The 24,579-nt window shown below is 43.0% G+C and overlaps 1 protein-coding gene across 8 annotated transcripts in view; it reads left to right on the top strand.

The window, feature by feature from the left end:
* Positions 1–24,579, top strand: part of EBF1 (EBF transcription factor 1) — a 389,332-nt gene that overhangs the window by 237,605 nt on the left and 127,148 nt on the right. For 4 of the 8 annotated variants that reach the window (XM_066273163.1, XM_066273159.1, XM_066273162.1 and 1 more), the window contains exons 7-8: positions 5,385–5,466; positions 21,423–21,540. In XM_066273163.1, coding sequence (XP_066129260.1) covers positions 5,385–5,466; positions 21,423–21,540 — 200 coding nt within the window. Of the gene's footprint in view, positions 1–5,384; positions 5,467–21,422; positions 21,565–24,579 lie in introns of all 8 variants that reach the window. The other 4 variants (XM_066273161.1, XM_066273157.1, XM_066273160.1 and 1 more) reach the window with 1 other exon arrangement.

Raw genomic sequence — 24,579 nt, 5'->3', positions numbered from 1 at the left:
GTTGTCTCCACGCAGCTGTTTCCTGCATCGGGTCAGAGCAAGCCTCCGTGTCCTGAATATCTTTGGGAAGGAGCGTCTGCCATATAGCCATCTGCAGGCATAAGTCAGGGGACCTTTCAGGAAGCCTTAAGACTGCAAATGGGGGTTTTATGTCTTGGTTTAGGTGTGCCTTGATGCTTTTCTTTTCCAGCCTGGACATTATGAGAGCAGCTGAACACATCCGAACGTGATTTTTTTGGAATTTGGGTAGGAGAGGTAAAAACCCAACCTGCTCAGCCCAGATCTATTGCAAGGCTTTGCATAATAATTAATGACGTACAAGCTGTTGCTTAATGGACAGTTTTACTGTGTGTGCCCTTCAGTTGTGACTAGCTGGAGTCCTCCATGATTTAAGCTGCTACCTCTCTGCTTTATGTGCATCTTGGCTATTGGATCAAGCTGCTGTAGTCCTTATTGTCTCTCCTTGGTTTCTGCTTCCTCTTTCCTTTTTGTAGGTCATTGAGTAAAACTCAGTTTGCACTGGTTGTGTAGGACTTTGCTTCTTCTCTTTCACTTAGCATTCAAAGAGAGCAGAATATATATATATATCTCTGGGTGCTAGGCAGTGATCGGTTGCCAGGGATAAATGATGATGAAAATAATTAATGCTCTTTTTGTGCTGGTTACTATACACTCCACATATGATACTCATTTAATTCCCAATAACCCTTTGATGTAGGTTCTGTTATTTCTCCCCATTTTAGAGGTGAGAAAATTGAGGCACAGAGAAGTAACATAATTTGTCTCAAGTTACACAATTAGTTAAGCAGTGAAGCTAGAATTATGATGAAAGCCACACAGTGGTCCTGGGAGAGAGATACTGTTATTCTCACATTTTAATTAGGCCACTGAGGGAGGGTCAAGGGAATTTGTCAAAATTTACCCAGGCTTGTCTTCTCTCCAACTCTAGCTCTTGTCCAGTATATGCTACTACTGTCCATATTGTAGAGGTCCTGGATTCTGTTTAGTGGAACAAATATTTACTGGAGAGCTACTGAGTTCTGAGTCCTATGCTGTGTGCTGGGTATACAGAATTGACTTTTTGGTTTTTTACATCCTCATGTAGATAGTCAGATCCTATTGGCTAATCAGTGAATTTTTCTTTTGAGAAAGCCAACAAGTGCCTCTGGTGTCCAGCACCGTTCTAGTTACCTAGAAGCTACTCAACATACTGAATTGGTTAGTAAAATGTGATATCAGTTGGTCATTGTATAATAATTTTTTTCTACCAATGTTAATACTCAGCGAGGGGCTGATGTCTTAAATTAGCCTGACTGATGAACCTAAAAACAAGTTTTTAATACGATGTCACATTTGGTTTTATGACTGTCACTTTCCTAATTGAGGCAATAGACTGAAAAAGTTCAGTATCTCAAGTACAGAGCTCTTATTGGGTTGACTTTTGAAAAGCTAACATTATATTGGAAAAGTCATACAACTAGAAGTGAAGACATTTGGTTGATCGTTCTAGTGCTCATAACTAATAAAACTGTGTCTATTGTCATGTCCCCTGATCTCTCTCAATTTTCTCATATGCCCGATGAAGAAGTTAGACTCTGTGATGATTAAGGTCACTTACTAAGTCCTGTAATTCATGGAGAAAACTCATACCATGCCATTTCTTTTCACAATGAAAAATATTAGTTTAGTTTTGACTGTTGATAAAGGTCTTCATTTTACTGAGTCTTAGTTTTGTTGCCTTTTAAATGGGTTGATAATTTCTGGCATGCCTAATTTATAGGATTTCTGTGAGGGTTCATTGAGACACTGCGGATATATGTGCTTTGAATAGTATAATGCACCGTGTGAACACAAGATGACATTATTCATATTGAAAGTTAACGATAAAGTGTCAGGTTTCTCACCAACCTGCCCCCCTCCCCAGAAGACTGGTGTTTGGTCCTAGTTGGGCCGTTTCCTGGAGTTTATGGAACTCTTTGGAACTCTACAGGGTCAATAGGGGCTTTGTCCTGACGCAGGGCAGTTTCCCACGGTGGGGTAAGGCGGCCACACTCTTTCTCCTGCCACACTTTATCAAACACACCCGCGCACACAAACTGTGGTAATTCACTAGACAAAAGTGAGGTTTTCGGTTACAATAACCTCCGCTCTGTTAAAAGCCCCCTTCGGAATCTGAGACCTTGCTCCGCAGGCCAGCAGACGCGTCCCCGGGTTTACAAATGCCGTAGAAACAGCCCGATGAACCCCCCACCCCACCCCAATTTGTGTGCCACGTCTAATTCTGTCTCTCCGTGCGGATATTTTTAACTCCTGCTTCTAACTCCTCTCAGTTCCTTTAAGGAAGTGCGACCGAAAGGGTCAGGCACTTGGCATCGACCTAGGAGAAAACTTTGAAAGAATTCCCGAAGCTCCCCCTGGGGTAGAGCTGCCTTTCTCCAGAAGAACCGGGCCTTCGCAGCGTCTTTGCCACATAAGGGCTTGTGCTAGGGCCCCAGGCACCAGTTGACGCTGTCTCTCTCCACGACAGATGGTCAAGCCTTCAATTTCAGCAAGGGATCCTCTGTCGCGCTTCTGCCAGCACGCCAAGTGACAGGGCAGCTTAGGGTAACGGGGATCCAGTGTGTACCCGGCACAGCCTCTGTGCTAACGACGGGCTGCTGACAGGCGTTTCGCCCCTGCTCCTCCTGGAGGCAGGCGATCCCTGCGCACTTGCTTCTGCTTCTCGCTGGCAGAGCTCACCTCCTGTTTGCCTGCCTTTCAAAACCCATTTTGGCACCAGATGGACCCCCTCACGGTGGCTAGCAGTTGTCTGACTTGAAGATGCCAGAGGGTGTGCTGACAGCTCCTTCTAACACAACCTGAATCTGGCTGTCGGGTCTGGGCTCAAATGGCTTAAACACACACAGGCGGCAAATATTATCAACCCTGGGAAACCAGGGAGGGAGGGAGAATGGCAGGGACGTCTCTCTCCACAGTATTCAAGTCGCCTGCGTAGAGATGACAATACTGATAATTACTCTTACTTGAACAATTGCTCAGATTTATTTTTATTAGTACAATTGCTGCTGATGGTACAATTAGTATTCATTTCAGTACTGTACAACTGCTATTATTACTACAACTCTTCTAGCACAATGGTTTAGGTCATAGCTCCATGCTATATGTAAAGTTCTTAGCACAGTGCTGGGCATGAGGTAGGCACTTATGATACATGAAGCCATCATCATCATTATCATCATCATTATTACTTCCATCATCACCATGGTTACCGTGTGCCAGGTTAATACACCATTGCAGTTAATTCTCACAATTGCCTTAGAGGGTAGGGACTGTTACTATACCCAATTTATAAATAAAGAAAATGTGGTTCAGAGAAGTTCAACTACTTATCCAAAGTCACACAGCACTACTTGTCAAATTGCGATTGTGAACACCATTCTGGGTATTTCTAAAGGCTGTGGCTTTTTCATAATACCATACCAACTGTCACTGTCAACTGAGCGAGAATTGGCCCTGTCCTGGGGCTTGGGATGGGATGCCTTTTAAGTATGTTCTTCCAACTAGCTGTGCCTGAAAGAAGCATCTGTTTTTCACATTTCAGTTCTCGTTGGCTGTAGGCTTGAACCCCAGCAAGATGGCAGATTCACTGTCTTGAGCTCTATGAATGTGAATAGTTTCTGGGAGCCATATGTGATCAGTAGGGCCACCCAGTACTTGCCTTCCGAGAGTTCAGAGGAAAGGGACAAGCAAAGGTACTTAGGATTTGTGACCACTCCCTCAAGCCCCCATCATTTCCCAAGTCCACCCAATGGAAAGGTACACGATTCAGGTCTGGCTGATTCCCTGAACGACAGCAACAGCGTGGCTCCTTGTACTGGGGAAGGGGAGCCAGAGCCAGATTTCATCTCACCTAGTTGGGCTTCTGCCGTGTTCCATGAGTCATGACTTTCACAAAAGGCTGATAAACTTTGGCCTCTGTAAAAAAAACATGGAGGTAGGGGCCACGTTATTCAGAAACTTTCAGCTTTCTTTTATCGATGGGCAGTTGAATGTTGCATAATGTTGAAAGAGCCGTTTTAGGAAAATAGTTACATTTTAAAATGTAATTTATTTATTTATTTTTGGTTGACAATGTTATTGTCTCTTTATAGAGTATTATTCCCATACCATTCTCCCCTCTTGACAGCTGCTAGGAGACCAGGCTGGAGAGAGGTGCTTCCCCCAAACTGGCACATGTCTCAGTTTAATATGCAGAAATTGGTTAAACTTGGGGTGTCTCTGTGCTGCGCACTCATTACAGAGGACCCCCGTATTATTTGGTTGGTAGACTTTCTGCTCAGAGCTAAACTGAGACTGAGTCATCCTAGTGTGAGAGTTTTTCAAGAAGTATGTGTATCAAGTTGGGGATATTAAGTCTAATGCAGACTTGAAGTGGAGTCAAGGTGAAGAAGGGGAAATCCCTACAAGAATGTTACTGACCAGCATTTCAATGCATTCTGATATGGTGGGAAATTATTTGGGCCTGAAATCCACAGGTCTAAAAAATGAAAGGAAAGGAAAAACATCACGTAGCTTTTAAAATGCTTCCTTCCCCAAACCATGGCAAGTGTAGACCATGCAGGTGGCCAGCATGCATGTCCTAGAGGAACCCCTGGGATTACTTCTTTCTTTATCTGATGGACTTGTTAACAATGGAGACACAAGAACTCAGAAAGTTATAGGGCAACCGTCTAATTTGTCATCTATAACAGGACAATTTTACAAGTTAAAGTGGGTACTACTAATACACTAATATAGCTGGTGTAAACTGAGATTGTTCTTGGCAAATTGAGACCTTTGGTCACCCTACCAGTAAAACGAATGAACCTCACATACAGGATATATTTAAGAAGCCAAAGGACTTTAGTCCATATGTGAATCTTACCTACATCTACATACTCCTCATGGGTACTACTAACTAGGGTACATTATTTGGAGATGCTAAGATAAAAAGTGTCATCGAGCATATATTTTGCTGGGTCATAACTTGTGAATGTACGGGAGTTAAATTATGTGTTGTTAGGGGCCATGAGTAATTATCAGGCAATTATACCCAATTGGAACCTATCTTAAATTATGGTAAAGACTTTCCCCCCATCTGAGCGAAAGCACTTCCTTGGGGGCTTCATTCTTTTGTGAGATCTGTTGGCAGCGCCGAGAGCATGTCCGTTTTCAGCTTGGAGGCGGAGCAAAGGCTAAAGCTTGAAACAAAATACCAGTTCTAATGCCATTTGAATATTTCAGAAAATGTGCATGAAATGCCCAACCCAGAAGCAACTTACTACTTTTGTCCGCCTTCTGTGTTGGGATTGAAACGCTAATGATGATCATTTGTTTCTTCACAGGTTCTTCTTGAAATTTTTCCTCAAATGTAACCAAAATTGCCTAAAGAATGCAGGAAACCCACGTGACATGCGGAGATTCCAGGTAGGTCTGTCTTGTTTTCCTTAAATCTCAACGATCACATGAATGTCAGGAGAGGGTAAAAAAAAAAGTGTGAGGCAGAAGAAGACATATAGTTGTTCCCCCAGGTGGAGAGCAGGTGTGACTCCTGGTCCCCCAGGCCTCCGCTCTCCAGGACTTGTTGTTTTTATTAGAGAAGAATGAGGACCACACCACCTGCGTTCACTGGTTGGGCCTAGGTTGGCTTCCAGAATAGACTCACAGGCGTCAAGCACTGCAGGTTCAGTGAAGTGCAGAGAAACAAGGAATCCTTTGCCTAAAGGTTTCCAACTAGAGTACTGGTCAATAGGGGTTTTGTTCTGTTTTTAGAATTTACAACCTTCTCTCTTCCTTTCTTTCTGTTCTTCTCTTCCATCCTTGAAAAATTGTTAGTCATCATGATCATTAAAAATGGACCCCTTATGAAGCAGGGCACATCCAGACAGACATGGGTGACAGTTCCGTTTCACAAATGCCCTGGTCTAGCACATGTAAATGTTCTCAAGTGTCCATCAGATCTGCCACTATTTAAAGCACAAGTGGTATGCTAGCCTTGTATAATTAAACATTTTTTTTCTAAAGGAAAAAGATGTGAAAACAAATATGTTAACTTCCAAGACACAGAGTGGTGGGTTGGGTTTTAGGAAAGGTGGTTAAGTTCTAGATAGGTGCTTCTCAGACTTGAAAGTGTCAAGGGTCCTCTGGGGATCTTGTTAAAATGCTAATTGAGGACTGGGATGGGCTGGAAATTCTACATTTCTAACAAGCTCCCAAGTGAAGCCAATACCACGGAACACACTTGAGTAGCAAGGCTCTAGGACCTCGTGTTCCTCTCTATTTAATTTCATGGCTAGTGCTTTTGCATGGTCAATGTTAATTTCCCCATTAGAGTAATGACCCGTATATGTATGTTTGCCCATATGATCTGTATGGTTCTTATAGTACGCTCTGAGGTATAGTCAGCTTTAAGTGTAGATTGAAATGTAGGATCTCTGAGAGGCCATTGAACATTTTTAGCTGCACAGTCTCTGACGGAGAAAGAAAATGGATGATTCAGAGCATTGATTTTTGAATGTCAAGATCTCTTGCTCTCCAAGATGAGTGTTTATTTTAAAGGGGTGAGACTTACTTGTCTCATTAACAAACCTGTTCAGTAGAAAGAAGACATTCTCTCCTTGAGAGTCTGAAGTGTTTCTCTAAAGTCATTTTGGCCTTGCCAAATTTTGTCCTGACAGAGATGAATGGTGAGAACCCCTAGATTCCTACCCCCCTCAATGTTCCTTATAGCTAGCTTCTGATCCCAAGTTGGTAGACTTGAGCACGCTTATTCCCACACAGGACATTTTGTGCTGAATTGGAGTCAGCTTTCGAGGGTGACATGGGAAGTGTCTTGAGACGTGAGGTTGAATATAAACTCTTCTGTAGCTTGCTTTGGCCTTGAGATGTGCCCCTTATCTCGTTTGAGCAAGCCTGGGTTAGTCGTAACCAGGTATGAACCAATTCATGTCTAATAGACATGACTAAATGGCTTATGAAGATCCGGACCAACTTTGCTGTGCTTCTCAGGCCAGCAGAGCTAGAGGCGGACTTTGGAGACATTGGGAACCTAAAAGAAAATTTGTGTATGACTGCTGGGGACTTGTTTGCCCTCACAGGACCTGCTAGTAAAATGTCTGAAAGCCTTGACTTATAGGAACGTAGCTCTTATACGAGATGAGAAACCAACTCAGTCTGTTATTTTTAAGTCTAGGAAGTATTACTTTCACAGACAAAAGAGTTACTCTTTGGTTTAGTAGCAGGGCTACTGAGATGAGGAGGCATAAGCTAGATTTCTGGAAAGCCTCAGTTTCCTCAACTGTAAAATGGAGTGAAAATGATGATTCTGTTTATTTTACAACATATGAAAGAAAGACAACGTTTAGCATGTGTAAGTAACTTGCAAATGATAAAATAAAAATGTTAGCCTTTGGATAAAATACTTGAGATAAGCTAAAGCTGGGTCATTATTTCAGGACAAGGCTTTTCCAGCCGGGGCACAGTGCACATTTTAGACTGGACAAACCTTTGTAGGGGAGGGTGTGTGAGGGTGTTGGGGGGAATGATTTGTCCTGCAATTGTAGGATGTGTAGCAGTTGTCGCTAGCCTCTACCACTAGATGCCAGTAGAGACACCCCCCTCCCCCAGTCATAACAAACCAAGAAACCAAGATATCTCTAGACTTTGTCAAGTGTTCCCTGGTTGTGGTGGGGGTGCGAAGTTACCCCTGGTTGAGAATTACTGGTTCAGTCCTATACTTGATGACCGCTGACAGACTTGTCTTGGTGACAATCATTCTGTCTCAAAGGGTGCACTCTTTCTCTAGGGCATGGAGGTGCATGACAGGTCCATACTGTCCTTCTAATACATAGGATTCATCTGAACCCTGACAGTGCTCTTTCCTATGATTCTCCATCTGGTCCTATAGTAGGTGGATGTCTCTCAGTGGGGCAGTTACCTTGGCCACACAGAGTCACTGTTTGAGTTGCAGAGCTGTATCTCTTCCTGATTTGCAGTAACAAATTCCTTACTGCAGCTCAGATTTAACCTGCTTTGTTAAAACACTCACTTGCTCCTTCCTGGGAGAGGACTGAGGGAGCCTATGACAGAATGAGTACTGACTCGTTTTCTGTCAGTGTACACTACATATTTCATTAATTGTCATTTTACACAATTAACACGTGGTCTTATGCATGGAGGCACATGGATTTTTTTTTTTTTTTTTTTTTTATAGAGACAGAGAGTCAGAGAGAGGGATAGACAGGGACAGACAGACAGGAATGGAGAGATGAGAAGCATCAATCATTAGTTTTCCGTTGTGCATTGCGACACCTTAGTTGTTCATTGATTGCTTTCTCATATGTGCTTGACCGCGGGCCTTCAGCAGACAGAGTAACCCCTTGCTTGAGCCAGCAACCTTGGGTCCGAGCTGGTGAGTTTTGCTGAAACCAGATGAACCTGTGCTCAAGCTGGCGACCTCGGTGTCTCGAACCTGGGTCCTCAGCATCCCAGTAGGACGCTCTATCCACTGCGCCACCGCCTGGTCAGGCATGCACATGGATATTTATGCAATCAGAGAATGGATGAATTGCCTTAATAGAGTTCAGACTTCCCTTCCTTTCCATTTTTCATTCAGTCTTGTTTCTTTCGTGACTGTTTCCTCCTGTGCTTCCTGGCATCATTTCATGCTGATCGCCACTCCAGCCTTCTCGGGTCCATTGTTGTGGTTTCATAACAACAATCATTCATTCACAGTCCCTTCCAAGGGATGCCCTTTGTCTGCCCTCCTGTAAATGTTGGTGTTCCCTAAATTTCCTTTGAGATTCAGACCTTTTTCCACTTTCTGGGATCTCTTGAGTATCTTCTCCATCTCCCGCATCTTAACCGCTCTTTTGGACATTGAGAACTCTTGAGTCAGGTACCGTGAGACCTGGCGTTCTGAGTCAGACCCAGCCACCAGCTGCCTGCTGGATGTTTCTATGAATTTCAACTCATTGAGCCCCAAACTCAGTTGTTATCCTCCTTTTTTTCTCCTCTTGTGACCCATCCCAAGCTGGCATCTCTTCCTATGTTCCCTATCTTGTTTCATTCCTAACTGCATTAAGTGCTTGGGAGATGATCTATTTGTGTCTTTATTCAGTGTGTTCCATATACATGTGTATAATTATATGTGTCCATGTATTGTATGTACCTTATATGTACATACATGTACGTAGATGTACCATGTAGGTACATCTATGGACATTGGCCATAATGGTGATGATGATGATAAGGCTAACATTTATTGGGTACTTATGTGAGAGATATTATGTTAAATGTTTTATCTGAGTTATCGTTTTTATGTTCACAATATCCCTGTTAGGAATGTTTAAATATGGGTTATTCCCATTTCACAGATGAGGAGACTGAGGTTTAGAGAAGTTAAGCAATTCGCCCAAAGTCACACATCTAGTAAGGAGTGAAGCAGTCATTAACCCAACCAGTCTGGCTCAGATGTTATCTAATGTTGTGGAACCGTAAAGAACTTGACCAGAGTCTGTTGGCTGAGACCTAGTGAGGTCTCTCAATGTCTGAGAGCCACAGTGGCAACCCATGAATATATGCTGGAATCTCGGCAAAGCTAAGGAGGGGTTTTGAATAGAGGTATATGCCCTAATAGAGCCTACGGATACCACTGCATAAAGAACATTGGAATACTACCAGAGTTCGCCAGGCAGAGGTTCGAGCTGTGTGGAAGAGGAGGAACGGGAGCGTTGTTTCTGAACAGAGCTACAGTGTCAGCCAGTCTGTAATTGTGTGAGCTTTAGGAGAAGGAGCTCTTAGTCGGAGGACTGCCTGAGTGCCACTGAAGCTGTGGAGGTTGCGGCCAGTCTTCTAGGGCGAGAAAGACCTCTTACCTAGACAGAGCCTGGGTGAAGTGGCCCCTCAGAGTGAAGTGGCATCTCAGAGTACTTGTCAAGAAATCGTACTGAGGTTCCCAGGTCTTCAGGCTGAACCAGGAGGCGGAAGATCAGTCTTCCCTGCAGCTACTCTGACTGATGGGGGTGCGTCACGGAGGACAGCGGTCGAAGGTTCCCAGTGAACAAGACTTATAATCTCCATTCTTTTTCGCATAGTCCAGTCATTGGGAAGTTGGTTTCAAATATTTTTATGTGGCTGTTGCCCGAGGGAGCATGGGAGAGTGTCCTTTTGGCACGAGGAAACTGGATTACTCTTCCCATCTCGCCGCTGTCTTTTCTCTGTCCTATTGAACATCTGAGACCTGGAGACGTCTGATTGAAAACGCGCTCTCCTGCCTATTGAGTGGGCTCTTTCCAGTTGTCACGGGTGCTGTTTTTCTCTTATTCTGTTTTGTATGCTTCTCGGGCCAGCCTGATCTTCACACAGCCGTGCCAGCGTGCATCCCCTCTGAACAGCAATTGGGGGCCTGTGTAGGTGACTGAGGAGGACATGAGAAAGGATGTTGATCTCTTGACACGTAAAGACATTCTGTCAAGCAGGCTTAGCCTCTCAGTGGCTCAGCTTTTGGTGTGTAAACAGAGACTGCTTAATTACACAGGCCATGTCAATTAGTGCGACCTTAGCGTTTTCAAGAAATTAATCACTTTCCGCAGAGCTTGACTGTGTTCATACTTTTAAGGCAGTATGGAATAGACCTTGTAGAAAATCTGGTACAATCTTTTTTTTTTTTTTTTTTAATTTACAATGGATGTTTTCTTTTGAAATCCCCAGGCTGTGGTTAGGGTAACAAACTTGCTTAACTACAACAGTGGATACAGGCTTCATTCAGTTCTAGTGGGTGTGGGGAGGAAGGGAGAAGGTGGGGAGGAGTGAGGGATGGAAACAGCTCATGACAGGAAGAAATTCACTGTGACTAAATGAGCCTGTTTCTTCATCTTGACACTAAAAAGATGCTAATGTCACAGGACTGTGTTAAAACCATGTCACGGGTCTGGTCTTTAACTGACAGGAGCTAGACAATTCAAGGTTAAGATTTAAATCCTTATCAATAGCTTTCCTTGTTGGGGCTGGCATTATGAGGGTGGCGAGGGGAGGAACAAGAAGTGGGTTCAATCTGTCATCTCAGCAGACACCATAACACCTGGAGGCTGTGAAGTAAAGCGCACATTTCCAAATTCACCTCATCTCTCCCACAAAGTTTCTCCACCGGCTGTAAATCCACATCGATGTATAAATGTTAGATCTGTGACTGCATATGAATATAAATGCAAGATATATTCATTCATTCGTGCGTACCTGCACTCAGGAGTATTTATTGATGTGGTAGGCTGTGAGTAGATTGTGATGAACAAGAAAGACGGAGTGTTTGTCCTAATGAAACTTGTGTTCTCATTGGGGGTCTATTACTTAGGATTATACTAGCTGCTGTAACAAATAGACCAAAGAATTGGCAATGGCTTGCGTACGAAGAAAGGTTATTTCTTGCTCACATAATGGTATAAGGCAGGTGTTCCCATTGGAGAGTGGATCTTGTCCAGAAAGTGATAAGGGGACCGGGCTCTTTTTGTTTTGTGTCTCTGCTCTCCTTTAGGACCTAGCTGCCTCCATCCATCCAGCTGAAGGGCAGAGAGTGCATAGAGGGAACAGATGGACTTCTTAAAACCCTGGGCTTAGAAATGATCCTTGTCGAATCTGCTCACATTCCACTGGCTAAGAGTCTGTCACATGGCCGTATATAACAACCACGGGAGGTCTGCAGATGCCTGGTTGTGCAGCCCAAGAAGAGCAAATAGATGTATGCAGAGCAGTTAATGCCAGCTTCCACAAGGTGTACAAATTCATAGTTGTAGATCATTAAAAATCGTTTACTATTGCTATACAAAATTAAACAGGACATTATGAGGGAGAATAACAGTGTGGGATGGGTGACGGGAACCTACTCAAAGGAAGGTGGCCAGAAAAGCTTCTGAGGAGATAACACTTAAGCTCAGAGCTAAAGGGTAAGACTAAATCATCCCGAGAGGAGCCAGGAGAATTTCCCGAGCAGAGAGAACAGCAAGCCCTGATTTCATGTTTCTCTGAGGATGTGCAAACTCTTCCTTCACTTCTCAGTCGTTTGCGGGGCGGGGGGGGGGGGGGGTAATAGAAGACAAGCAGAAACCTCCGGGAAGTTTACCCCAAATTCCAACCAAAATGTGTGTGTTCTCTTTAGAATGTTGACATGGGAAGTGCCATTAAAAGGCAACTCTCTGCCTTTTTATTTATTTATTCTTTTTTAGGGGGTGGTGCTTGTTGCTGAATTCAATGAATTTTGGAGGATCCTTGTTTATTCATAACTGTAAGATATCATTAAAGGATTCTTCAAATACCTGCCCAACCCCTCTACTTTTCACTCTGCTTGGAAAGGCACTTAACTAAAGAAGAAAACACTGCCATCCCTTGCCTTTCTTTCCCACCACCCCTCACCCCCTGCCTTATATTGTTTTGACAAACAGCACATTTTGCAATTAAATTCTTTACCAACAGAATGCTGGGGGCCCAAGCTGCAATCACTCTGCTCATACAGAATAATTTCAAGACACACCGTGCTGACTAATTATACTGAAAGCAGCTCTAATGATAGTTTTAGAATACAGGATTAATTCACATAACATGGTAAATACAAATATGGATTTTCAACCTGCTATATTAAACCATTATGGCTTATTGGGCAAATATGTATCTTGGCATGAGCCTTATGCTGGGCCCTGGCAGAGAATATGCATCACAGAGAAAGGGTTCCATGTGAACTGAATTTGTTGAGTGGTAGCCCTGCACTTAGAGGAAATAAATTCCTCCATTAAATATAGACGTTAGTGGAAAAAGAAAAGTAAAATGCATCAAAGGATACACATGAAAGCGTTGGGTTTGATCAGTGTTGGCAATGGCTATTGGTTCTGAGGATGCCACTACTTCCTGAGGTTTCCCAACAAAAGATAGGATAGTCTGTCACTCTTCGGTTATAACTTACCGAGCTCTTATTATGTGTCAGACACTGGAGTACTGTGTGTTCTACACATTGATTTTACTTGTTTTTGTGTCACTCTTTCCTTGGTTTACTTTGCTCCAAACCAGCATATTGGCCTTCCTTTATTTCTCTTTCCTGAATACACCAAATTCATTCCTGCCTCAGGATCTTTGCACTTGCTATTCTGAATTTCCCTGGAAAATTCTCTTACTTCGTTGGCTGGATGGATACTTCTTATTACTCAGATTCCTGCTAAAATACCCCCACTCCCAGAGATACTTTCTTTAATCACTCAATCATTAATAGCTCCCACTGAGGCATTATCCACTCCCCCCTTTATTTTCTTCTTAGAACATTTCACATTCCAAAATTTGCTTTCATTGCTTCTCTACTTATTGTCTGAAAACCCTGTTCCACCCCTGATAAGAACTAAGCTCTTTATGGGCAAATATTTTATCTGTCCTGCTTATTGCTGCTTCTCTAAAACTTAGAATAATGCCCGGCACATAGCAGGCTCAGAATGTATTGCTATGATGAAGTAGTGACTTATCTAAGGTTACCAAGTGATAGGGTTGGGATCCAAACTCAGGACTATCTGACCCTGGAATCTAAGCTGTTGACCAACATGCTATTTTCTTTCAACTTCAACCTCCATGTGCCACAGTCCCATTGGTCGAGAGCATGCGTGGCAGTTCTGCCTGTTTTGGCTTACTTCTGCTTAAAATGGCCAGTAGAATCACATAAATGGAGAGCACCAGTTAGATGCGAATGACTCCATCAAGAGTTAACAACAGCATCCTGATCCAGAGAGGGAAAGACATGGTTCAGATCACTGACAGACCCTTTGCATGTTGAACAAGTATCAGATCAGCAGACAGAAGCTGAGTCTAGTTTCCAGCGGTCTTAATTAGCTTAGAATATGTATCTGAGGATTTAGAAATAACTATTCCTGTCTTACTGTTAAGAGATATTTTTGCCTTGAGCCTTTAAGTGTGGATTTCATTCGGTTTCACTCCATTACATCCTGTAGGTTCCTGCGTCCTCCATAATTTTTAATGAGTTATTTGGGATCTTTCAACCAGATAGAACCTTGCAGCCAGGCAGGTTTTAGAGAATATCTCATTCCCTCTCGGCAAAGGATATTTTAAAGGGCAAAGTTAATGAAGACCTTACTGCTGCAGACCATTTTTTATGTAAATAATACTTAAAGCGTAGTCAGTTGTGTAGACACCGGAAATGTGTACTGGACAGCACCAGGAGGGCCAAGGGAGAGAAGACGTAAGCCAGGAGAGTATTGAAAGACCAGAAGCTGTTGTGGAGTCTGGAAGTTTCCTTTCAGGCTTGCCTCTGCTCCAAATTTGTCCTAGGACCTTGAGGACTTTTTTTTTTTTTTTTGTATTTTTCTGAAGCTGGAAACGGGGAGGCAGTCAGACTCCCGCATGCACTCGACCGGGATCCACCCGGCACGCCCACCAGGGGGCGATGCTCTGCCCCTCTGGGGCATCGCTCTGTCACCACCAGAGCCACTCTAGCGCCTGGGGCAGAGGCCAAGGAGCCATCCCCAGTGCCCGGACCATCTTTTGCTCCAATGGAGCCTTGGCTGCGGGAGGGGAAGAGAGAGACAGAGAGGAAGGAGAGGGGAAGGGGTGGAGAAGCAGATGGGCGCCTCTCCTATGTGCCCTGGCTGGGAATCGAACCCGGGACTTCCGCACGCCAGGCCGACGCTCTACCACTGAGCCAACCGGCCAGGGCCGAGGACTTTTTTTAAACCTCTCGGGTCCCAGTTTTTCAAGCTGTGAAAGGAAGCATTGGGTAAATTGACAATGTCATATCTACCGGGGATTTCTTTTGCTGTTTTTGCTTACAACCGTTATGTGATGACATATTTTTCAACCTAATGGCACTTATGAAGTAAGATTCACCCTCTTTATTTTAAAATAATCGAAGCCATGTGAAACCATCAATCCAGAGCTTCCCGTGTGTGTGAGATAACCAGTGTTTCCCTATGGAGATGATCTGATCCCATAGCAACAAAGGACAATTACCAGATAGATGCTTTTGTATGCAGCCTTGTTATGGTTGGGTTTAGGAATCCTTCTCTTTAGTGTTGTCCCCATGACTTCCTTTGAAAACTCTTTAGTTAGAAGCCACTGGAATGGCTGATCTCTTGGGCTTCTTATGACTAACGTTGCGGGAGTCTCCAGTGAGTGGTTCAGCAAACAGGGAGGGTGTGGAATATGGGCTGTGTGGGGTGGAGGGTAGAAGTTCGATGAAATGGACTTTATTTTGTAGAGCAGTCATTTGGGGTTTACAGAAAATTGAGGAGAAAATACAGAGAATTCCCATAGATTCCCCTGGTTCTCCTGTTAACATCTTACATCAGTGTGATACATTTGTTATAGTTGATGTCCTAATAATATTGATAGGTTATGGTCTACTGAAATTCACCGTTTATACTGGTGTTTACTCCTTATATTACATAGTCTTTGGACAGATGTAGGATGATATATATCCACCATGAAAGTATCATCTAGAACAGTGGTAGTCAACCTGGTCCCTACCGCCCACTAGTGGGCGTTCCAGCTTTCATGGTGGGTGGTAGCGGAGCAACCAAAGTATAGAAAAGATAGATTTAACTATAGTAAGTTGTTTTATAAAGATTTATTCTGCCAAACTTAGTGAAAATCCGACATAAAGTACTTGGTAAGTAATTATTATTATATGCTTTAACTTGCTGTAACTCTGCTTTATAAATTTTATAAAGTAAAGTTACTTCCCTACTTTATAAATCACCATTACTGTGGAACCGGTGGGTGGTTAGAAAATTTTATTACTAACAGAGATATAAAAGTGGGCAGTAGGTATAAAAAGGTTGACTACCCCTGATCTAGAATGTTTCACTGCTCTAAAATCCCCTTTGCTCCACCTGTTCAGCCTTCTCTCCCATCTCCCAAACTCCTGATAGCCGCTGATCTTTGGAATCATACAGTATGAAGTCTTTCCAGATTGGCTACATTAATTTAGCAATATGCATTTAAAGTTCATTTGGGTCTTTTCATGGCTTGATAGCTCACCTTTTTATTGCTGTATAATATTCCCTTCTATAGACTACCAGTTTTATACATCCTTTCACTTATTGAAAGACATCCTGATTGCTGATGCCTTTTATTTAGTTGAATTTGTATTGATATAATTGCCGACTCACCTGCAGTTGTGTGAATTAATATAGAGTGATTCCATGTGCCCTTTAACTAGTCCTCAATAATAATAATAATAATTTAAAAAATGTTGTACACTATTATAATGTTCTCTATACTCTTCATACAGGATATTGAACATTGATATATCCACCATCTTATTCAGATTTCTCTAATTTTACTTGTCAGTTGTGTATGTGGGAGTATGTGTTTTCTATAAAATGTTATGATGTGTAGGTCTGTGTATCTGTCACCATAGTGAAGATTTTGGGCATTTCCACCACCACCAGGATCCCTCTGTCATCTTTTTATGGCAGCCATATCCACCTTGCTTCTGTCCCTCACTCTTGGCAAACAGTAATCTATTCTTCACTTCTAAAGTGAGCTTCATGGATCTTAGACAATGTAGTCGGGACAAACCCGGTCCTCCTGCCTGATCTAAAGGGAGGAGGGACAGCCTGGGGACGACAGGGAGGAAATACTAACCGACAGCCACACTCACATGGAAACCCTTCATTCCTATGAAGTATCAGTAGCTGTAGACTGAATCAACAGGATGTCTTATTTATAGACTTTTTTGAAAATTGAATTTATTTTGGGTGACACTGGTTCATGTAATTATACAGGTCTCAGGTGTTCAGTTCTACAACACATCTCTGCACATCACATTGTGTGTTCACCCCCTCAAGTCAAGTCTTCCTCCATCACCATTTATCCCCCTTCACCCTCTTCTACCTCCCCCCAAACCCCCAGCCATGTAAGAGTTCATTTAGTTTCAAGCCTAGAATGTAACAGGCTAAGATGAAGATAGGTTCCAGAAAGCAAAATTACAGAAACCGGTAACACTTGCAATTCACAAGAGGCCTAAATTATATAGTCATGTGTTGTGAGCGCAAAGGTCTTCAAAATGATTTCATTGTTAGACTGATAAAGCAGTGGACATAGAAGAAATAATTTTTGTGTATCTTTTAATTCAGAGTAACAGTTTATGCTGGGTCCTCTATGACAGTCAAGAGGTTTTGGATTATCAGCCCAGCACATTCCCTAGAACTTTTTGTTGAACCTCACCAACATCTATACCAGCAATTTCCATAAAAGTATTATTACTAATGTTGTTGAGTGCTCAGTATGAACCCGGAACCAAACTGGGCACTTCCTATAATGTCAGCCTCACAGAAACCTTATGAGTTCGCTGCTGTTATTATTTCCATTGGAGAGTCCGGGACAGTGAGGGCTTACGGAGGTTAACCTGACCAGACATCCCATCAATCAGGAAAGCTTGGGAATTAAGAATCACAAAGTTTGTGCTGAATTTTTTTTTCTTATTCTAAATAGAGGAGAAGAAATAGTAAAAATAATCTTTAGGGATATCTCAATTCAGGATATAACAGAGAAGATTCTGAGCCACTGAGATGAGCCAAGAAATTGAAGCTGTCAGTATAAAATCTCCATTGTCCATGGCGGCTGCAGATGTCTCTCCTGCTCTTTTCATTTCCTGCACACTGAATGCTTTCACCTGGACCGCTGAACTCAGATAGAGGGACCACGGAACATGCTGGGTGTTCATCAGCACGCCCCTGGATTGCTATATTAAAAAGTTATGCCCCACCCCCAAAAAGAAATTTGATTCCAAGAAAATATGTGTGGGTACAACCCCAAACGTGGTCACTTAGACTAATACTTAGGTTAGGAGATCTAACCATTCCACAGCGGCACTGAGCAGAACGTTCTGCTATGGTGGGCGTGTCTGTATCTGCCCCATCCAATGCAGTAGCCTCTAGCCACGTGTGACTACTGATCACTTGAAATGTGGAGACTCAGAAAGAATGGAATTTAAAATTTTCACTTAATTTGTTTAAATTTAAATAGCCGTCTGTGCATGGTTACTGTATCGGACAGGGCAGTCTGGAGTCTGAAGATTTGATTAGAACAGATGTCATAAAATTCTAAATATACCTGCTCCTCATGGTCCCTTCGTGTCTTTCCCTGGGCAGGAGAATGAAGAAGTGGGTAGAGAGGGAAGGGGTGGTCGAGTCCAAACGTAAAATCATTTTCCATGTTTATCTGTCCCAAATTCAAGCTGTGCTTTGTTGACAAACTTCGGGAAGGTTGCAGATTTGGCAGGCCTGCCTGTCCCCTTGCCTGCACGAATATGTCAGCACCTCATTAATCTTGTGTTAAACTGTAAAGGCCCTTTTCCCTCCTACCACGGGCCTGTTTTTTTAAAGGACACTCCAGTGCCCCTTTGCATTTCACAGTTAGAGGGGTTCTTTAATTTTAAATTTACAATTTGCTTGGTGGATTAATTTAAGCCTATATTTTACTTAAATATATCCTGATCATTTCCAAATTGGGATGAGAGAAACTATTTGGGGAATACGGAAGTTAAAATGTATTATATGTTCTAGTTTTTGAAAATAAATACCCCCAAAACATATTGGGTGTTTATTTTCAAGAAATTAAAAACATGAGGAGCCTCTCTCTGTGTTGTCTTTCTCCAGTTTGAATCAGTCTTTCGGGGAAGTGTTTTCGTTACACTCGTGGTCTTGGTGATCCTTCTCTTTCCAAGAAAAAAGTCCTAGAGGCTACAGTGTTTTGTTCCTCACGAGCTTGTGTCATTTTTTTGTTCACTGTAAGAATTAGATGAAAATGTCTTTAAGTGATTCTGAATATTTTAAGCCTTGAGCCTGTAGCGCTTTGTCTGTCTTACAGGTGCGTGGTGAATTGTCATTGCTTTTTTTTTTTTTTTCTCTTAGGACAGACGTCTAGAATAACCACTTTCTGTACTTCCTGACACTGGAAACAGTTACCGTTTGGGATTCCTTTTATAGTTTCTTCAGCTAACGTCTCCAGTGACCACTCAATTGTGGTCTCGTAGTAAATCAAAATTTCTTTGAAAGACCGAGCCCTGTTATATAATTGTAGATGGCCCACGAAATCATCTCCCTACCTAAAAAAAAAAAAAAAAGACAAAACAAAACAAAAAAACCCACGAGTTTCTGTTGCCTCTAATAATATGGACATTTCCAGCGCATATGATACACATGATATTCTTTAGAAATAAGAGACGGATTTCTTCTCCTCTTCGTCCTCCGTCTCTTTCTTCTTTTAAAGTAGCCTACAGTTAATGAGATGCACCCATAAGCTTCAGGCTGTGCCAGAGCTGGTTGGTCAATAATGAAGAACCACTCTTCAAAGGACTCCTTCAAACTAACCTCCTTCCAAGAATGACTAGCCCGAGTGGGGATTTTGAGTTTCCTGATGACTAAGGAGAACGCTCTCAAGGGTTTACTTTGCATTTTAATAAAAGAGTTAAAAAATAAAATCAGGGGATGGCCCAGCTGCTGTTGGAAGTCAAGGTGAGGACCCCAAGGGAGGATTTAGGGGATGCCATGGAAGCCCTCCCTGCAGTTTGCTCTGGAAGGCAGGATGACCACAGGCCTGTGGCCTCACTTTTGCATCTGGGTCTGAGAGAGACTGTGGGCTTGGTATAAGGAGCAGGGCCTCAGGTGGGCACAGGTGAGGGCCTAGAAGAAAAAAACATCCAATCAAATCACCACACCCCATGATCTATGGGGAGCAGTGTGCGCACCGCCTGTGGTTTGTTGCCATCTTTGAGCAGGCGGGGGCTGTGGGCTTTATGGTGGAGAGAATCCGCCATATTTTGCCAGGATGCTCTGAGGTCTAAGTGGGGAACAGTGGAACTTCTAAGTTTGGCCAGTGTTGGTGGGCATAGAGGGTCCACAAAGGGTCCAATGTGTTGGGCAGGGCCGACAGTTTGCAGGCTCCGGCCAAAGCCGAGCATTTTCCCCTCTGCCCAACTCGGGTGATGAAACTGCGGGGTTGCCCAAGACAAGAATCCAGCGCCCCCTTCCGCCAACTCGGGGAGGCGGTTTCCTCAGTGTGTGCCAGTCCTTGTACAGTGTCTCACCTCTTCAGAGGCTAATGCCTCTCAAAACCAAGAACAATTAGAGCGCCAGTCTTTTCCAAGCAACTGGGGAATTGAGCAAAATAAATCAGAAATCTTCAGCCCTGGCTCTGGAGGCTCGCCTCATTATGAGAGCAGATCTATTAGCCCTCTTGCCATTGTCTTTCATTTCTCAAGTGAGGTGATTCTAATTAAATTAATCTGCATGTCAATCTATCGGTGATCAATCAAAGAGCCCGAGGTCCCCCCCGATGCTGCGGGGTGCTTGCGGCTGACAGGGGCTGATAATGGAGGAAGAAATAAACTGTCGAGCAAAGTTAATTAGTCAACATAATAGGTGGATTAAACGGGAGCCGGCTGATTGCTGTTTCCCATGTCAAAGCACGAGGTGGGAGCCGAAGCTGCAATTACAGACAATTATTATATTTGGTTGTAAGAGGTCGCATGAATAAACATATCTCTGTGGGTTTCGCTTTTAATCCTCTCCCCCATTTCATATAAGGAGAAGTGTAGGTCATTCCTTTCTCATTGTTTTAGTCAAAATTCTCCAAGAAAACACCTCTGCCCACGTCCCTTTTGGCAAAACGGGCTCAGCGTCAGACTCTGAGGCAGCCAGGGTAACTGGGTGGTACTTTGGACCGGTGCTACCAGTTGTTTTATTTTGCTTTGAAACACAGATCTAAGAACCTTACTGAACAGGGTTTTATTTTTTGGGAGTAGAGGTGGTGATGGTGGCAAGGGTGGGGGGACTTTGATCTGAGTAACTGAACCAAATGTGGAAGAAAAAAGTCCAAGAAACCCCCCAAAAAGACCCCCAAGAGAGAAAGCCATATCCCGGCTCTTACTGTAGCCTCTCTTTTTTCATTTCTCTATCCTCTTAACCCTGACACCATTGGGTGGGGGTGAGGGGGATATTTTAGAGATTCAAAAGATTTTTTATTTGCATGATCAACTGTGATATCTGCTTCAGTGTCTAAACTGAAGGGTAATTTAGGTGAAACACAACCACCCTTGTGTAAAAAAAATATGCTAATAAAGATCCTCTTGTTAAAATTATGGTTAACAGTGTACCTTCTGCTGTATAACTATAAACTGTGCAATTTTACTTAAAACTGCATCAAAAGCGTTCCATGCCAAAGACCCACTCATCAATAGCTGCTCTTGTTAGACTTGTACAGCATAAGCACCGGTTATTATGTGAAATAGCTATGCAATTTTCTGCAGCTCCCAGCTGTTATTTATTTAACTTGAGTTTATTACCCTCCATGCTTTTATATGAAAATGTTCATTCATCTCTCTCTTCTGTCCCCAGGTCGTGGTGTCTACGACAGTCAATGTGGATGGCCATGTCCTGGCAGTCTCTGATAACATGTTTGTCCATAATAACTCCAAGCACGGGCGGAGGGCTCGGAGGCTTGACCCCTCGGAAGGTACGCCCTCTTATCTGGAACATGGTAGGCGAATCATTTTCATTGGTTGGCATTGCTACTTTAACTGTTAATTTGTTTGGTTTCTTTCTTTTGACTCCACCACATTTTCTACCCCATTTCCAATTTCAAATGTCCTGTTGAGGAATATTGATGCTCAGTAATTTAAAGACAGGAATATATCTTTGAGTTTGTTTCATTCTTGTAAATGACGAATGTACCTTTCCTTTTTGCTGAGAGACAGAGGGAGACCTGGACCACTGTTTTATTTTAAACTTCCACTTGATTGACAAAGGTCAAAGCAGGGTAACAAAAATCATGAGACATTTTGAGCCTTCTCTTGACCTGGCTGTGTAATGGACTTCATCCTCCTTATAATCCTGTTGGTGTATCTCTATGACTACATATTTAACTTCTTTTGGAGATAAAATCCAAAGTCTAGGTTGGAGGCACTTTCTGAAGATGAAGCCAGAACTAAATACTCTTCCCGTGCCCTGTGCACACCCCTCCCTCATCACCACATGGTAGAACCTGCTTTCTGGAGGTAGACTTTGGTGGGGAGAAATCACATTTGTCTTGATTTTATGGCTAATCAGTTGTGCCTTTGAGAGGACTGGAGAAAACCAGATAAAAATTTGAATAAAGAAAAGTCAGTGGCACCAAAAGGAACCATGGCCTGATTGAGTGTATATCTGAATGTTTCAGCACGACATCCATATGTAATATATCAGTCCATACTTCCATCTGTCCATCTACCATTATCAATGCATCATCCATCATTTGTCTCTCTGTTCATCTATCCATCCATCTGTGTATCCATCAATTCATCTGTCATCTGCTCATCTACCTATCTACTCATCTATCCGTCCATTCATTCATCTCTCATCCATCCACCCACCCACCAATACAGCCATCATCCATTCATCCATCCATTCATCCATTCATCCATCCATTCATCCATCCATCCATCTAGCCATCCACCCACCCACCCATCCATCCATCCACCTACCCACCCACCCACCTATCCACCTACCCATCCACCCATCCATTTACCCATCCACCCACCCATCCACCCACCCATCCATCATCCATCCATCCATCCATCCATCCATCCATCCATCCAAGAACAATGACTGAGTCTACTGAATACCAATCACCATGCTAGATTTTCTTCAATCTCCTCAAATTAAACTCTTAACTAATTTCCCTGCTTCACTTTTCAGTTTTCTAGGTCAGCAGAATTCTTTTTAAAACACTATCATATGATTACACCTGATGATTTGATTTTTCCATGGTCCTTGAGCAGTCTATAAGGCACAAAACTCCCTTCCAATCAGCGTCCCAATTTATTGAATACACACCACTATCATTTTTTTGCCTGATCCCCCCTCCCCCTGTGCTTAAGGAATATACAAACTTTACTTTTTATTAATTAGCCAGATGTACCACTCTTAGAAGGGATTCTTCACCACATCCAGTTTTACAATTTTTTAAAGGTAAACCATCATCTTTCAAAAGCTGCTGCTTTATGGTTTCATTAGTGCTGAGATGGATGGATATTACTTTTTGCAGGAGGCCATTTGAAACACCTGCTCATGATTACATTCACAGTTCCATTTCTGTGCTTAAAATTATTCTGATCCTTACTTTACGGTAATATTGCCTTCTTTAATGCCTTTCGAGTCACTTAAGGCATTGTGTGACGAGATGTTTAGGTAAAAGGAAGAAGAAAAAGATGGGCAAATACTCAGTGGGCACAATTTTGAGAGCACTGGCTTAAAAGCTTCATTCTTGTTTTTGACTGTGACTGATTAGTTACTGTCCTGTCTGGGGACACACTTGACTGTCCCTTTGAAATGTGCCGGTCATAGGTTCACAGTTTCAAAGTGTGCTCCAAGTGCAGACCTCTCTCAGCTCCTGTTCCTGCCGCCGGGAAGCTGGCGAGCGAGCACAGGACACCAGGCACATCAGCCCTTCACCAAAGAAACCCAACACAAACCAACAAAAAACCACCATCTAGAAAAGACACTGCTCGGTGTGGAGGTCAGGGGCATTCTTTTGTATCACGATGTGTTGGAAAGAGTCTTATAATGGGAGTCAGGAAACCTAACTTTAATTTGTAGTCTGTCTACTTTTTGTATGGCCTTGGACAAGCCAACTTACCTTTGGGGATCCTTAGTTTTCTTCTTGGCAGAACAAAGGTGGTGATCTGCTGTGGGGGAGGGGGTAAGAAGATGTGTGCCTTGACTGGGGCAGGTCACAGAGATAGGGGAAGTGGCCTGGGTGGAGATTGCAGAACAAGGGCAAGTTCATGCTTCGCCACCTCAGCCCCAGGCATTGTCACCAAGGGGAGTGAAAGCCCATTGGGGCCAGATGTTCCACTTTGTCAAGAATTAAAACTCTCCTCATTTTTAATTGATGGTGACTAATTACAAAAATATTAAACCCCGAAGACACATGGGGACAGGGTAAAGTCACTTAGGAGGACTATAGCTGTAGGCTAACAATTTGCAGTCTCTATGCTTCCTCCCAGCTCTAGTCTTCTCACTTCTGGGGGTACCTATTCATATTTCAGTTGCGGAGGTATATTATCCTAAGTTTTAAAGATGACAGTTTATTCCTCTGCTCCACAAATGGCCATGTGATTATTAGCTTATTATTCAAGAAAATGATGACATTTCTCTGTTTATTAATGGTTAATCCTCATTGGCGATGTGGGCATGTCGTATCTCCTTCAGCTAGGTGGCCTCCCTCTCTCCAAAGCCTTAATTCACTTCTCTCCAGAAGAATGAAAGGGTAGACACCTCCTTAAGGCTCTTAGTAAGGACAGAAGCATGGAAATCTGCTTCTCTGTAGAGTGACTCAACCAACCACACATAACCACCCACTCAGGTAGACACATCAAGCTGATAGTTACATAAATATCTACTCAGCAAAGGGTGACTACGGGCTCTCTCATCAGTGATGTCTGGGAGTGGGTCTATGCTGCTAGTTCATGTTGATTTGGGGTGCAGTAATACTTCATCTTGCCGTTGAAAACTC

Source organism: Saccopteryx bilineata, chromosome 4 (genome assembly GCF_036850765.1).
Source record: "Saccopteryx bilineata isolate mSacBil1 chromosome 4, mSacBil1_pri_phased_curated, whole genome shotgun sequence".
NCBI lineage: Eukaryota > Metazoa > Chordata > Mammalia > Chiroptera > Emballonuridae > Saccopteryx > Saccopteryx bilineata.
Note: the sequence above shows the minus strand (reverse complement) of the source record. Positions and strands in the feature narration are given on the sequence as shown.